Source organism: Macaca nemestrina, chromosome 2 (assembly GCF_043159975.1).
Source record: "Macaca nemestrina isolate mMacNem1 chromosome 2, mMacNem.hap1, whole genome shotgun sequence".
In the NCBI taxonomy this organism is placed as follows: domain Eukaryota; kingdom Metazoa; phylum Chordata; class Mammalia; order Primates; family Cercopithecidae; genus Macaca; species Macaca nemestrina.
Window position 1 is genome coordinate 88194307 of NC_092126.1, and position 17168 is coordinate 88211474.

The 17168-nt window shown below is 34.9% G+C and overlaps 1 protein-coding gene across 10 annotated transcripts in view; it reads left to right on the top strand.

Annotated features, from left to right (window-relative positions):
• Window positions 1-17168, top strand: part of LOC105489997 (N-acetylated alpha-linked acidic dipeptidase like 2) — a 1462458-nt gene that overhangs the window by 954842 nt on the left and 490448 nt on the right. For all 10 annotated transcript variants that reach the window (XM_071091264.1, XM_071091263.1, XM_071091268.1 and 7 more), the window contains one exon: window positions 6876-7026. In XM_071091264.1, the coding sequence (XP_070947365.1) occupies window positions 6876-7026 (151 nt within the window). The remainder of the gene's footprint in view (window positions 1-6875; window positions 7027-17168) is intronic.

The window sequence follows — 17168 nt, forward strand, 5'->3', positions numbered from 1 at the left end:
AATGTGTTAGTATGGTGCCCTGCAAGAAATATGGAATCAGCCACCTTGCAGTTGGCCAAAAATATTTTATTTATAAAAATATGTCTGCAAGATAAAATTACGCATTCAAACTTCATTGGGCTAGTCTCCGCCACTTTCTTCATCTCTACTCTTAGATAACAAAACAAAACAAAAATCAAAATAAAATAAACCTATTTTTAATTATATATTTTTACAGAAGGATAAAGAGAGAGCATAGCACATTTAATTAAATGTATTGTGTATCAAATTTCAAGAACAAGCTGGCTTAATACTTCCCTTCACATTCTAACTCTATATATATATGAAAGAGAGAGAGAGGCTATACATACTGTGAAATAGTTTTGAAAAGTAAAATTAGCATTTTCTAGTATAATATGTATATATAGTTCTAACTATATATGTAATTATATATATATCTAACTATATATCTAACTATATATATCTAACTATATATTATATATAGTTAGATCAGATGCCACAACAAAATATGTTGTATAAGTTTTCTTGCCAGTAGGTGTTAGCAGTCAAGCAAAATAGCATTCATGTAATACACTTGTACCATATACATTATTTTTTTCATTCATTCGTTACTGGATACATATCATAATTTATTCATCAACTCGACAACAATAGAAATATTATTTTGTGCTAGGCACTCTATGAGGCATTGGGTAGAAAACATGAAGCTATAAAGTTTCTGCTTCAAGCCAGTCACAATCTAGTGCTACTGAAGTTACCTACCAAATCCTTTCTACTTGCTGGGGAGAAAAACAAAATACACTTTCACTTGGTGCACTGTGGGCATACAAATACTTCCAATGATGCATTCTTTGTTATTGTTGGTGATGGAGCTATAATGTAGCTTGATGGGAGTTGACTGACCTTGTGTATAGAAACTGAAAAGTGTCACAGGATGACTATGGACTATTTCTCAGTTGCTAGTCTAGCACCCTATATCAGGTGCCTATGTTGCTCATGTTGGGATGTTAGCACCTATGAAAACCTGGACAAGGATTACATTGAGTTAAGCACTTAGTGTTTCTTTGAGCTAAATAAGAGAGGGTGGAGGCATATGTAAAGGAGGTTTGTTTAATGATACCTATATTCATTGAAAATGTAATTTGAAATATATATGTATATTTTTAAGGAAGAATAATTAACTATGGAAGGATTAGTAATTATCAGTAATGGACATTTTGAATAAAAATGTTAATAAATTTATGTAATATTTAACTTCTCTCCTGGGAATAAAATACTTTTTGAAGAACTTTTAGGGTAGAAATATTCGCACTATAAACAGAATGTTGAAAGCTGTGTAAACAGTGTTCATTTAACCCTACATGATTATGCAATTGTCATATACATGCAGCAGCATATTTTAGGCTATAAATACTGTGAAATAGTTTTGAAAAATAAAATTAGCATTTTCTAGTATAATATTAAGTTAGAGCTGAAAAGGAAGAAAGGAATAGTTTATTTACTCAGAAGAATTTTAATGTGTAGATTCTAAATATTTCAGTTTTCTTTATATTGTGGCTAAAAGAAGTTAAATGCAAAATTAAAATATTCATACTATATATTCTCATAAACCACATCATAACACTATTTTAAGGTTTTTTTAACAATAGAAATTTTGGTGAGTTTGGGGGAGAATATATTCCTCACCAATAGTTTAAAAGTAGATTTCATATATGGCCCTATATTTTAAAATGCAATTAGTGTGTCTTTATAAACATTTAACAAAATCATTGGGTTAGACGACATGGTTTTGCATTTAGAGCAGAAAGGATCTTTGGGAACAATATAATTCAATCTTTGCATTCTGTGGATGATGAAACCAAGGCATAGAAAATTTATATAAGTTGTCACATAGCTATTTAGTGTCAAGGTTGGAACCAAATTTCTGAATTGTTTTACATAATGATTTTTTACCTCTCTTGGTTATGATTGATATATTTTCAAGTAACAGAAGCCTTGTCAAAGAAAGGGAGGAAAATCTTACCCAGTTCAAGTAAAAGGAGTACAGTGGAACCTGGAGTATGTGCACAGTATTCCCTTTTTCACCCACCCTCATCTACATTTTCTCTGACTGTCTGCTCCTTTTTTGTACACAGTTTCCGTCAAAAGGCTCATAGTTTCTAAACCCTGAGCAAGGTGGTTACGTGGTTGAGCATGGCAAAGGACCCCCCAGCCTATCACATATAGATATTTGAGAGAGAGAAGTCAGGGATAGTTGAAGTTCAACGTCAGGAAATCTTGGCCTAAGACTTGACCCCATTTTTCAGGAATTAGACCTCCATGTAGTCATCATTCTATATCTTAAGCTATCTCAAACCATAAGAGGTAGTGAGCAGGACTAAATACTTTTTCGTGTGCCAAGGGACAATCTTCCACCAGCTGAAGCAGATATCCCAGAGACAGTAGGCTTCACCCCTTTTATGCAGGCTTGTCTTTGAATGTATTTTTAAAAATACAATCCTTCCAGAGTAGCATATTTTTTCTAAACATTTTAGACAACCCCAACCTCAGTATGTTCAAAATGTAGTTAACAATGCAGAGGAACACTTCTCATTTGGTTTGGTTTAGGCATTGTCTTTTTTTTTTTTTTTCCAACTTCACTGGAAATCCAAAAATAGATAATTTCTGAAATTAAGTGTCTTTATTTCTAAATGAAGAGCTCTAAGATGGCCAGTGACAGATGGTGCCAGGGACCAAATTTGACAACATTGAACAGGTGTTTCTACCTCAGGTCAAACCATTGCAGGCAGACAATGGAAGAGGGAGCTAAATCACATATTGGGCTCTATTCCTTCAGGGCTGTGGGTGAGTAATCAACTCTAGCCAAAAATAGTGTATGATTATACCCTGTTGCTTCATTACAGGCCATCAGCTATAGACAAATTCATGTTCTATATTGATTATAAAAGGGGTCAAAACATATTACCAAATATACTCAGAAGAGACACAACTGGCCATTCTAGCATATTCTTTTTGACTTAGATCTAAAACACTAGGTTTCATGAACATTAAACAGTCAAATAGTTATTGTACTTACCTTTACAGAAGGAATTTTTGAGGTAATTTTGACTATCCCACTAAAGGAGGATTAGCACATTAACAACAACAACAACAACAACAACAACAAAAAGACAAAGAAAATGTGGATTCCCACATCCCTTTCTTCTGCTTGTGGAAGCATCACTCATAGAACCACTTTTGCAATGATCCTGAACCTGGCCTCACAATCCCTCCCTAGACAGCTGTTCTTTCCCAGTGAATTGGAGGTAGCACTCAAGAAGGGAATTTTTGGCCATCCCGCTGGTAAACTGAACTTCCTTAGATGTTCACAGACCTTGTCCTACTTCTCTCCATATCCCAATTCCAATGTTTTACTTTCAAAAAAGTGACAACCAATATGTTGTTGTAGATGGATAAGTGGCCAGAAATCTTAAAAATAGTTTTTCACAAGCAAGTAATTCTCAAAAAAATATGCAAATAGCCAGAATCATACAGAAATAGGTTTAACTTGACTTGTAATTAAAGCATGTGTTTTTGGCAAATTATTTTTGGGTACCTTGGTAAATATTGCTTAAAAAGAAATAATTGTTGGTGAGAGTAAAGAGAAGCAAAACCATATATAGCTAGTAAGACTATAACTTATTAGCTCCTCTAAAGGGAAAATAGCTTATCAAAAATCATAAAAATGAATGATTTGACCTGGGAATTCCACCTGTGGAAATTTATTTCATGAAAATAGATATTTTTGCAGAGATTTTGCTACAAGCATGTTTATTGCATATAATATTGAAAAATTAGAAATTAAAGAGTTTAAAATTATTGTAATTAACAAATTAACAATTAACAATTGTTATATGACCAACAGTCAGGGATTGGTTAAATAATATTTATGCCTGTCTATATAGTAGTATTTATATTGTATATATGTATATTTAACAGTATATGGTGATTTAAATTATATAAAATTGTATTTATCAACATAGACAAATGTTTATTATATACTGATAAGCAAATGAAAAGAGATTGCAAAGAAGCATTTATGATGTGGTTTTACTTTGTTAGTGTATGTATGTATGTTCGTAAACCCAAGTAAAAGGGTCTAGACACCCCAACAAGTTAACATTAACTATTTCTTGACAGATAAAATGATGGGACTTTTTTTTTCCTTTGCCTACATGTTTTTCTCTGTAATGATCACGAATTGCTTTAGTAATAAAAGGTAATTTTTTAATATTTAGAAACTTGCTGTCCAGGAAAGTTTTTTTTTATTTGTTTCCCTCAAAAAACTTTTATTAATTTTTATTTATTTAAAAAGTTATACAGAATACTGAAAGAAGATATAAAAATGAACAAGTACTATTCCCATCTACAGAATGCCACTCTTAACATTTTGCAGTAGGTACATTCATTTATTTACAGATTTTTTTCTTGTTTATTGAGGGATATTTTACATACAGTAAAATCTACCATTTTAAGGTGATGTGTGTATGATATATGATGAATGTGACAACCACTACAATCAAGATACAGAATATTTCCATCACCCTCAAAATTGCCTCCTCACCTTTGTAATTAAACCACTCTCCCCAACCGCTCTCTAACAATCACTGATCTGATTTCTGTTCTTAGGGTTTCAACTTTTCAAGAATGTCATGAACATGGAATTATACAGGAAGCAGCTTTCTTAATCTGGCTTCTTTCATTTAGCATGATGCTTTTGAGATTCATCCATGTTTCCCTTTTAATTGCTGAGTTATAGTCTATTATATTTTATATATTATTCTATAGTAAGCAAACATTCAAAATCATTCAATTGATTATTCTTTTCAAGAATAGCTATTTCTGCATGTAAACATTAAACTCCCCCTCCCCCACATGGGTGGGGGTGAGGATTTGAAGAGTACATCTTAAATGTCATTCACACATTCTTTGCTCCTTTTCCGTTTCTCATTCCCCATTTTTCCTTTATATCTTCCCTCCTTTCTACTAAAACACTGAGAGGAAAATAATAACAAAAGTCTGATATGAGTGGTTGTTATAGAAGACAACTGAGTCATTTCTGTTTTACTTAGGTTCTCAATGTTAGTTTATTTAATCATAAAAGCAATGTATGCTGTTCATTACACCAAAAATTGGAAGAAGATTTTTAAAGGACTAGAAAAAAATGGCATTATTGTGGCATACTTAAATTCTATATCTGTTTCTATTTTTGGCACATTGTTTTAAAATCATGCTATATATGCAATTATGTTTTATTTTTCCTAATAGGAGGGCTTCCCAAATATTTTCTCGGGGCTCTCCTTTCTTTAAGAATTGCTGGGCAGGGCACAGTGGCTCACACCTGTAATCCCAGCCCTTTGGGAGGCTGAGGCGGGAGTATCATTTGGGGTCAGGAATTTGAGACCAGCCTGGCCAACATGGTGAAAGCCCGTATCTACTAACAATACAAAAATTAGCCATGCATGGTAGTGCACGCCTGTAATCCCAGCTACTTGGGAGTCTGAGGCAGGAGAATGACTTCAACTTGGGAGGTGGAGGTTGTGGTGAGTCAAGATTGCACCATTGCAATCCAGCGTGGGCGGCAGAGCGAGACTGTGTTTCAAAAAATAAAAATAAAAATAGTTGTGCCTAGCCTGCATCTGTCTCATTCATTCTCTCATTTAGCAATACTCTTGAAAACCTGCTAAGTGCAAGGTGTACAATGATAGAGAAGATAAGCACAATCCCTGTCCTCAGCGAGTGGGTGCTGCCTTGCTTACTCCACTGCAAAAGTCAATAAGCAACATAAGCAGTAACTGGGGAGTGAAGTATGGGTGTTAACTAAAGTCACACAATGAGCAGTGACTGCCTGTATTGAACATGACCTTTAGTCATATTCTCTTTATTATCTCTATGTTCTCTAATTACTTTTCCTCTCTCATGAAAAACTAATAGAATTAGCAAATCATGATTATTGCTTTCGTATCAGGTAGATCATACTAACATGACTAAAATGAATAAGATCTTTACCAAAAAAAAATCAATTTAAAGAGTTAAAATAAAAAGAAACTCGGTATATTGTCAAGTTCGTCCGTTCCATCATACTTATCTATTGTGTACTTACCACAGAACAGAGAAGAATCTTTACATTAAATATGTCTCAAATGACACGGTCTATTTTCAAAACATTTAATGACAGGGGCAGGACAAGGGCTGATCTTTCATAAGGAGACCCCCATAAGGTTACATGTAAATTTTTCAGTTGCTATATCTGGGAGATCTGGCTGGTACCTCCAGGCAGAGACCAAGATGACTAGTATACCGGGAGCTGTCAGGAGGTTCACGACAGTGGCTATTTTCTAAACAGTGTGACAGTATTTCAACATTTTAATGACTGGTGTGACAGGCTCAACACTGGAAAAAAGATATGTTACAGTACTTCAGGTGATTTCTGCTTTAGGGAAAGGCATAATGGTCGCGACAACTCTTCTTTTAAAAGAAGAACCTTGTGTGTGGTAGATCCTCTATTAATCCAAAAAAGTAGAAAGTTAAAATCCACTTAGTAAAGAATCAGACAGTGAGGAATTCCATGAATAGACAATTGAAATAAAATATAGACATTATAGCAATGCTGGTAGAGATAGAGAAAAACAGGAGAAATAGAAAAGAGGGGGGAAAAAGGCCAGTAGAAAAATCTTCTGGGCTTGATAGAAATCTGAAATATCTGCTTATTTTAAAAGAAAAAAAACAAAAACAGGAAAAAGAGTCATCGTATCATAGCCACACTGGCAAAATGGCACAATATGAACTTTTACTGTGCATGATAATATTTTTAATAGCTTGCTTCCCTCTTTTAGCTTTCCTTATTGGAAAAGGCTGGATTTGGAGGTGTTCTTCTGTATATTGATCCTTGTGATTTGCCAAAGACTGTGAATCCTAGCCATGATACCTTCATGGTGTCACTGAATCCGGGAGGAGACCCTTCTACGCCTGGTTACCCAAGTGTTGGTAAGTTTGTTGTTCATCATTATTATACTTGTAAGTTAGCATTACAAGTTTGCAATTTATAAGTAAATGCTACCTATCGGGAATAGTGATGTCAAATAATTCTTATCATCCCATCTTATTTTTTAAAAAAGCAATTTATTTTTCATATTCTCAAAATTATAGACTATCAATTTGTTGGTATAAATTGGATTTATACTATAATGTATTTTTATCTCAACAAATTACAGTATGAACAGATAGAAATGTATTTTATGTTTTATTGTGGATTGACTGATAAGACAAATTAACACCAGGAGTGGTAGGCACTCCAGGTAAGCCAATGGCGTGTACAAATACCCAGGAGCATGAAATGTCTGCTGCTTTGGTGCAGCTGTAATAACTTTCAGTCCTGGGTCTAGAGGTACTCATGATCAAGTTAGGTGAGTAAAGTAGTAAGAAAAGATGCTAGAGAAGAATGGATTTAATATGCTTTTCTGGCTGTCTTAAGAGAAGGGATCTCATTGTTTTGGCCATCACTGGAAGTATAGAGGTGGCTACTTTGCAGCAAATATCTTTCTTTTTGCTAGATAGCTGTGTTCATGCTAGTAGGGATCATGTGGAAGAGAGAAAACAACTGTGATTTGGGCAGATGCTCACCGCATCATTGAATTTCTGTCCAATGTGTCATTGACGAATATTCTGTTCATTCAACTTGGCTGAGGAAAAAGCTCTTTGAATCTTCTTCCAGGGTGATACTGACCCATTAACCATGACCCTTCAGTCAATAATTAAACTGATCCAAAAAGTATGTAATTATTAATGTGTTCTGCCAATATTTTTCCCCAAAAAAGATCACAAAAGAATTTACTAGTTCTCTTACTCAAATCCAGCTGCCTATTCTCTCATTGTTAACTTTACCAATTAATTAGCACCTTTTTCCAAGAAGGAAGCAAATTGAATCACATATGAGAATTATAACCTATGAATTTTGTTGCATCTACTGATTATTGATTTTTCTTCTATATGCTACAAAAGTATTCCTTTAATAATCCATGTAAAATTACTCCGAGATCTCACTGATCTGTACTTTGTGCAGTCCCATGTCTTAGCATTACAATTTTAAATTAGAATTAGTAGGCATCTATCTACAATTTCTAGACATCACCCAAAACACCAGTCAGCTCTCTCATTTGCAAATACACTCACTGTTCTGCATTGTAATTGCTCAGCTTCAGGAAGCTGCGTTTGGCAGTTAACTCACTGTGGCAAGTCAATGGACTGCAGTGCTACCAGAGAGAGGCTCTGTATGAGTGCTCTACCTTAAGCTGATAAGTTGTTCAGTTGGCACCATTACTCAGCATTTCCTTGCCCCCGGTCATTTCATAAATGCAGAATTCAGTCATGGGTAGCAAGTGTTGGTCAGAGTTGTAAGAAGTTTCAACATGCTTTTTTTCTACTTTTTATTCTAAAATAATCTAAACTTCCTAAAATGGTTGCAAGTTTAGTATGTATAGAATCTCTGAAATGGTTTTATTCTGCCATCACCTTAACAAATAGCGTCTGGCTTCTTTTTATCCATGCTAATGTTCTTATCAAACAGCAGCACCCTTACTTTCTTCTCGTAAACATACTTTTTCATTCTTTACATGACAAGGTTGCAATTTTCCAAATTTTTCTGTTCTACTTCTCTTTTAATTAAAAATTCCATTTAAAAACATTTTTCACTTCTTTCATTTTACTGTAAACAGTCAAAAGAAGCCACGTAGCACCTTGAACACTTTGCTGCTTAGATATATTCTTCTGCCAGATAACTTAGTTTATTGTTTTTAAAATTCTACCTTCCATAAAGCCCTAGGTCATGGACACAATTCAGTCAAATCCGTTGTCACTTTGTAACAACGATGTCCTTTATTTACTTCAGTTTCCAGCACATTGTTCCTCATTTCTGCCTGAGACTTTATCAGAATGGCCGTTACTCTCCATCTTTCTATTAACATTCTGGTCATGACCATTTAAGTAATATCTAGGAAGATACAGGCTTCCCTACAGCTCTTGTCTTTTTTTTAAAGACCTCACCAGAATTGCTGTTAATAATCCTAGATTTGCTTACAACGATTTAGGCTTTTTCTGGCCTGTTCCTTTTAAGTTCTTCCAGCCTCTACCCATTATCCATTTCCAAAGCTGCTTCCATGTTTCTAGGAATTTGTTATAGCAAAAACCACACTTCTGGTTTCAATTTTCTTAGTCCATTCTGTGTTGCTATCATGGAGTACCTGAAACTGAGTAATTTTTTAAAAGCAGATATTTGTTTCTTACAGTTCAGGAGGCTGGTCCGTCCAAGGTCAAGGGGCTCACATCTGGCAAGGGCTTTAATCAGTTCATCCGGTGGTGGAAGGCAGAATGGTGAGAGAGTGAGCATCCATGAGAGCAAGAAAGGGCCAAACTCATTTTATAGCATGCCCCTCAAAATAACAAGCCTACTCTCATGATAACAACATTAATACATGCGTGAGAACACTTTATGATCCAATCGCCTCTAAAAGCTCGCACCTTTCAACATGGTTGAACATGTGTTTCATGTGTTTCCAACACATGACCTGTGGGGTCCACATCCAAATCATAGGAAATGGTTATTAGAGGGACTAATCTAAAACTAACTTTTTTCAATTTAAGAACTTTGTTTTATTCACCAATTTAAGGGTGATAAGCTGTAAAGAAGTAATTTAGAACAACCCAAAATACAAGGAGGTAGTTTTTAACTTTGTTTGGTTTTTAATATAAACAAAGTAAACACAGTCATTTAATGAACATTCCATATGCCTCATCCAGCTTTATTGACTGTCTACCTTTCTATCATTTTTGTTTTTTATCTGTACATTCCCTCACATCCCCACAACATCAGTATTTTTCAAGGTAAAATTTACATAAATTAAAATCCAGCACGCATACATGTAGGAGAAATTCAATGATTGGTAACTCGGGGTTGTTAGAACTTAGCTCTTATATAATATCTTAAGAAAATATAAAGATATTTAGAATAAATATATAGAGAAGTAACAAGACAAAGGAAAAGAGATTTAGCCTTTCAGGGGTAGTGAACTATAGGAAGAAAAATATATGGGTGGAAATTAATAAAGATAAAAGTTTTGTTTGAGTAAGGTTTGTTACGTAGTTCCTTTTCCTCTGCCCCTCTAGGTTAATAAGAGTCTCCATTAAAAGTCTAACCCTGACTTTTTGTAAATTGCAGGGGAGGCAGAGAGGGTTTTGTAAGGCACTGGGAGCATCTTCTGTTTCTCAGTTATCTTCAGCTCAAAGTAATCTTTATGCTAAAGTGACATATTTGCAGGTGGCATATTCTGACCCCCTATGACTGGTTTCACCAACTTGCTATAAGTATTTCAACTACACTAAACTATGATCCAAACAAATCTGATTTCCTAGGACCATATATTTCTGGAATTCTAAGAGACTTCAGTGTTTATATAGCAAATATCAATTCTCAATTTAGAAGCACAAGAATCCTGCATTTTAGCCAAAGACTCAGGTAAATGGAGCATACAAACTGATATTTACATATCTAGTCATAATTATAATCCCAGTGATAGGTTGCAGTTGGAGTTGTATTTGGCCTAAAATCATAAATCAGCTACATGGGGTAAGACCCAAAACAAACAGAAAATCAGAAAGATACGAGGTAAGCATAAAAAATAAGAAAGTAAGAAATATGTATCTTTAAGGAGTATTCCATTTGGTCTATGTTGAAACATGAAAAAGAAAACCCTTTCCGAATTTCTAAGTGGTAAGATTGTCTGAAATCTGAAGAACTGAAAATAGTGTTAGGAATAACAAATCCTTTCTTCCATATACTCTCTTTAATAATTCATCTTCTGAATTCTGTATTGGCTACAGTGTTGATTTTAATTTTACTAACACCTCCAGGTAACTGGTAATCTGTTTACTACCAGTTAATTGTTTGTCTTGACTTAGACTTGAATTTCATTATATACCACTTTCAGAAATCCATCCTGATTTAAAGCTTTGTATCTATGTCCCTCTCTCTGGTTTTCTGCTACAATCTTTTTTTTTTTTTTTTTTCCTTTTTATTTGTTTTAAATTCCGGAGAGAAAAGTCTTTTCAGTGGTTCTATTCTACTGAAATGTATCAAATGAAACAGTTTATTTAATATTCCCGGCGTTACAATTCAGTGGATCTCTGTGTTGTTTATCTACTGTCTGTTCAACATCACCCCTGCCAAACAAAACTATTCAAAGAATAAAGAGTATCACTGTAATTTGTGACAAGTTATCACCAGGTGTTCCTGGTCCAGTTACCTGGACAAATATCGAAAGACTGACTTGAGTTGGCACTAAATCAACTGAGACAATGTTGAACCATTTCCTGACTAGAATGGCAGAAAATATAAGTATGTGCCTAGTTGTCAAAGCAAAGTGTTAGATATTCACAGCATGAAATGCCTTGTCACTTGGTTGGGGAAAATAGTGTCTGAATTCTTACTATTTCACTGTAAGTGCCTGGTGGTTCTCGTACGTGCTGTGCAGGCTTCAGATTTACATGTAATATTATTCAACTTGATTCTTAGAACCACTTGTGGAGTGGCTCATTGTTAAGCAGCAAAATTTTTCTGAAAGTTTATTCATAACGTGTTGAAGAGATTGCTTAAATTCAAACTGCTCCTTTAGAAAGTCTAAATTTTGTTTTGAAAAATAATTTGGGTGACATAAGTTCTCTTGCCTCCCCAGAGGGAAATTTACAATTGATTGTTTGAATGTCTAGGATTATAGTCTACAGAGAACATTTTTGAGTGGTTATTGTTCATAAAAAAATCAGTGTGCCATATACTAAATTCATCATTTAGAATGTTTTTTACTTATTATTGTATTGGGAGCACTCTACTTTAAATTAAACATGTACTCAATGAATAGAGACAATCAGTTTGTTTTGCTTAAGAACTAAAGTTTCCACAAAAATCTATGATGAATTCTGAGAATGATAAAATCACTGCAAAAAAAAAAAAAAAGATTTACCAATATTTCTCTCGCAATGAATATAGAAGCTATTGAAACAACAATATGATTAGTTTAAAAATTGTGTAGCACTTTTTATTTTTTACCTTGTGTGGCTGCTTCAACAAGACAGCAGTAGCTGGCTTCATTTTGCAGATGCCTTTGGTCTCAGCTACTTGGGAGGCTGAGGTGGGAGGATCACTTGAGCCTTGAAGGTTGAACTGTAGTGAGTCATGATCACATTACTTCACCCCAGCCTTGGTTACAGACCTAGACTCTTTCTTAAGAAAAAAATGAAATCATATCAAGTATCTCATCAGACCACAATGGAATAAAACTAGAAATCAGTAACAAGAGGAATTTTGGAAGCTATAAAAATACATGGAAATTAACAACATGCTCTTCAATGACCATCAGGTTAAGGAGGGGAAAAATATTAAAACAAATGAAAATTGAAACACAACATACCAAAATCTATGAGATTCAGCAAAAGCAGTGCTAAGAGGAAATTTCATAGCAAAAACACCTATATCAAAAAAAATACAAAGATTTCAAGTAAGCAATCTAATGATCCATCTCAATGAACTAAAAAAGCAAGAACAAGACAAATCTATACTTAATAGAATGAAATAAATAATAAATATCAGAGTAGATCTAAAGGAACTAGAGTTGAAAAAATACAAAACAACAATAAACAGAAAGTTGGCTTTTTGAAAAGATAAACAAAATAGATAAACCACTAATTAGAACAACAAAGAAAAATGAGAGAAGACCCAAATAAACAACATCAGAAATGAAAAAAGACATTACAACTGAAACCACATAAATACAAAAGATCAGGGGGGCTATTAGGAACAACTATACACTAACAATCTGGAATCCTGAGAGAAAATGGATAAATTTTGGTCACATACAATCTACAAAGATTGAATCAGGAAGAAATAGAAAACCTTGACATACCAATAACAAGTAATAAAATTGAATCAGTAATAAAAAGTCTTCCAACAACAACAAAAAAACCTGGGGTGGGATGGCTTCACTGCTGAATTCTACTAACCTTTCACAGAAGAATTAACACCAGTTCTCCTCAAACTAGTCCAAAAAATTGAAGAGGAAGAAATTTTCCGTATCTCATTCATCATGCCAGCCTTACCTTTATACCAAAACCAGGCAAGAATGCAACAAGAACAAAATTACAGATCGATATCCCTGGTGAACATAGACACAAAAAATCCTCAACCAAATATTAGCAAACCAAATTCAACAGTACATCAGAAAGATGATACAACATATGCAAATCAATAAACATTGATAGAATGAAAGACAAAAACATGACTGCCTCAATGGATACAGAAAGTATCTGGTAAATTCAACACTCCTCATGATAAAAATTCTGAACAAACTCGGTTAAAAAGGAACATACCTCAATATAATAAAGACTATGTGACAAATCCATACTTAATACCACATGAAATGGGGAAAAGCTAACAGCCTTTCTTGTAAGAACTGGAAAAAGACATGGACGTCCACTTTCACCACTCCTATTCAACATAGTACCGGAAGTCCTAGCCAGAGCAGTCAGGCAAAAGAAAGAAATAAAAAGACATCCAAATTGGAAACAAGAAGTCAAATTGTCCCTCTTCACAGATGACATGTTCTTATAGCTAATAAAACTCAAAAATCTTAGATCTGATAAATTCAGTAGAGTTGCAGGATACAAAGTCAACATACAAAATCAGTAGCCTTTCTATAAACAAGTAACAAACGAGCTGAGGTAATATCAAAAAGGCAATCCCATTTATGATAGCTTCGAAAAATACCTAAGAATAAATTTAACCAAGGAAATTAAAGACCTCAACAAAGAAAACTACAAAATACTGATGAAAGAAACTGAAGAGAACACAAACAAATAGAAAGACATCTCGTGCTCTGGACCAGAATAATTAGTATTCTTAAAATGACCAAACTGCCCTAATCAATCTACAGATTCAATGCAATTCCTATAAATGTCATTTTTTAAATAGAATTAGAAAAAACAGTTATAACATTTGAAGGGAACCAAAAAAGAGCCCAAATAGCCAACGCAATCCTGAACAAAAAGAAGAAACCTGGAGACATTACAGTACCTGATTTCAAAGTCTATTACAAGCATATAGTAAACAAAACAATATGGTATTGTTATAAAAACAGACACACTGCAGTTCAACCTTGAAGGCATGAGTGATCCTCCCACCTCAGCCTCCCAAGTACCTGAGACCAAAGGGATTTGCCACCTTGGCTGGCTAATATTTTTATTATTTGTAGAGACAAGGTCTCACTATGTTGCCCAGACTAGTCTCAAACTCCTGGACTCTAGCAATCCTCCCACTTGGCCTCCCCAAATGCTGAGATTGTAGGTGTGAGTCACCATACGTGGCTATAATTTTGATTTTTCTCAATTTGTTGAGACTTGTTTTGTGCCTTAACATTTAGTCTGTAATGGAAAATTTTCAAAATGCTGATGAGAAAAATGTGTTTTCTGTAGCTGTTGGATGAAATGTTCTGTCAATGTCTGTTAGGTCCACTTGTTTTAAAGAGCAGTTTAAATTCAATGTTTGTTCATTTTCTGTCTAGATTATCTGTTTGCTGAGAGTGAGGTGTTGAAGTCCCCAACTATTATTGTACTGGGGTCTATTTCTCCCTTTAGATCTAATGATACATGCTTTATGTAGCTGGGCATTCTGGTATTGGGTGCATGTATGTTTACAATTGTTACATTTTCTTGACCCCTTTATCAATATGTAATAATATATCCCTTTACTTTCATTCTATATATGTCTTTACCCCAGGCAGTGGGCATGGTGTGGACAATGGCAGTAGCAGTGGCAGGATAAACCTCTCTTTGTGCTGGTACTGGTGGTAGCTGCAATGGACCAGTCCTCTGGTCTGCAGATGTGTACAGGTAGATGTCAGCTGTGGTGGTGGCGGCAAGTTGGGTGAATCTGATCTCAGATCACCAAGAGGAGTTCTGACCAATCTCTCTTCATCCCTCCAGTGCCCACCACACCTCTACCCACAGCCTCTGGTATCTATCATTCTACTCTCTATCTCCATGATATAAACTATTTTTTAGCTTCCACATATGAGTAAGAACATGCATCTTTGTATTTCTATGCCTAGTTTATTTCACATAACATACTGACCTCCAGTTCCACCCATCAAAGGTGAATGGGGCAGCAGCAGCTGTGTTGCAGCCCTATTTCTGGTGAAGGTGGGGCTTCTTTTAGTAATAGTAGCTACAGGTAGGTGGCTAGGGAGCATGTGCTTCGGCCCCAGGTGGTGGCTGTAAGCAAGATAGCTTATCTTCAAGGTGCTTGGATAAATAAAATGTGGTATATATGCACAATGGAATACTATTCAGCCATCAAAGAAATGAAATCATGTCATTTTGTAGCAACATGGGTTATTTATCCTTTCATTTTACATAAAATGCAGCATACTATAAATTTGCATTCATACTTTGTTGGAGGTTTTTTTTCCCCCCACTTGAAAGTTATTCTATAAATCACTCCATATCAGTTCTTAGAGAATGACAATGATCACATTCTCCAGAAGCAGGTGCTGAGAGAGAGTTTGGTTTGCAAGGGTTTTATTAGTGATCAACACCTGTGGAAAACAGGGAGCACAAGCAGGATTGGACAAAGGGAGAAATGGAACTCCCTTTGTGTTCCACTTTGTGTTACTGGAACAGTCAAACCACACCTGAAGATACGACCTATCTGACTTGTTCATTGGTGGTCCAAATGGCCCAGTGGCTATGCCCCTTCTGCAATAAGTCATCGGAAGTGTGCCTTCCCTAGAATGGTGTGCCATTGTGTGAAGACTGGATGACTAAGGCAAACCGTGAAAATCTTAACAGCTGGAGGCTGTCTGCTGACAGAACTCACAGCAGGTGAGACAACAGGCTCTCTCCTGACAGGGTGGGACATCACAGTGGAACATCTGGACAAAATCTCGCCAAATCTACCACGGAAATTTGACTTTAATTCCATTCTTAGTCATGAGTTAGAAAGGCTAGAGCTGTGCTGTCCAATACGGTAGCCGCTAGCCATCTATGGCTGTTTAACTTTAAATTGATTAAAATGAAATAAAATTTAAAATGTAGCCATACTAGTTATATTTCAAGTGTTTAATAGCCAATATGGCCCTACAGAGAATTTCTATCATCAAGCAAAATTCTATTGGAATGACGAGTGCTGCAGAATAAATAAATGTCTAAAACAGTGTGATATTTCACAAAATTTGGTGGTTATAGATCATCCATGAGATAGTATCTGAACGTAATCTTGATAATTGAGAATTGTTTGTATTTTTTCCCAGTTGAAAACTGTATTTACAAAGCAGACTCTAAGAACCACATGTTAGGTATGCTTCATGGATTCTTTTATGGTTTAGTGTTGAACCAAAACATAGATGAGTGCTCCTAAAGTAAACATTTTCTATTTTTAGAATTCTCTGAAGAGTTTTTGAATTTTAAGTATGTAAAAATAAATCTTGTAATGCCACTTTAAAGTGTTACTGCATTTACTTCAAACTACTAGCATTGTAAATTTCAGTACCATACCATTTCATTTGAGAGATGTATCTTGTATGAGAAATTGTGTTGCACTTTTATTTTGCTATCAACAGCCACTCAGTTCTAAATTTTTCAGGGAGAATTAAAAGAATTGAATCACTGGAATATTATGTTTTTTGAGAGCAAATCATCTAAGTGTTAGAGTTGAGGAGTATAAATGTGGACTATTTTTTAAATAAATTCAAAGCAAGGCTTTGGTAGCTCTTTTAAATGTGAAAAGAGCTCTGTCTGCTGGAAACACGTCAGGTAATTAACTTTCCCTGACACTTGAGTAATGAGCAGTGACACCACCTATATATTTACAAAGATTGTGACTTATATGCATGCATACCCCTTCATATGATTATTGAACACCTCACTGCTTCCTTTTGGGTACAGGGACTCCTGAAAGCCTTTCTTAATCTTCTTTCTTCTTTTTTTCCCCTTCCTTTCTCTTTAATTCCTCAGGCCATTATTTGCTAACATTTACAGAAGTATCTGTGGTAAATTTGTTAAGGAAATGGAGAATCCAACTAAGCTACACT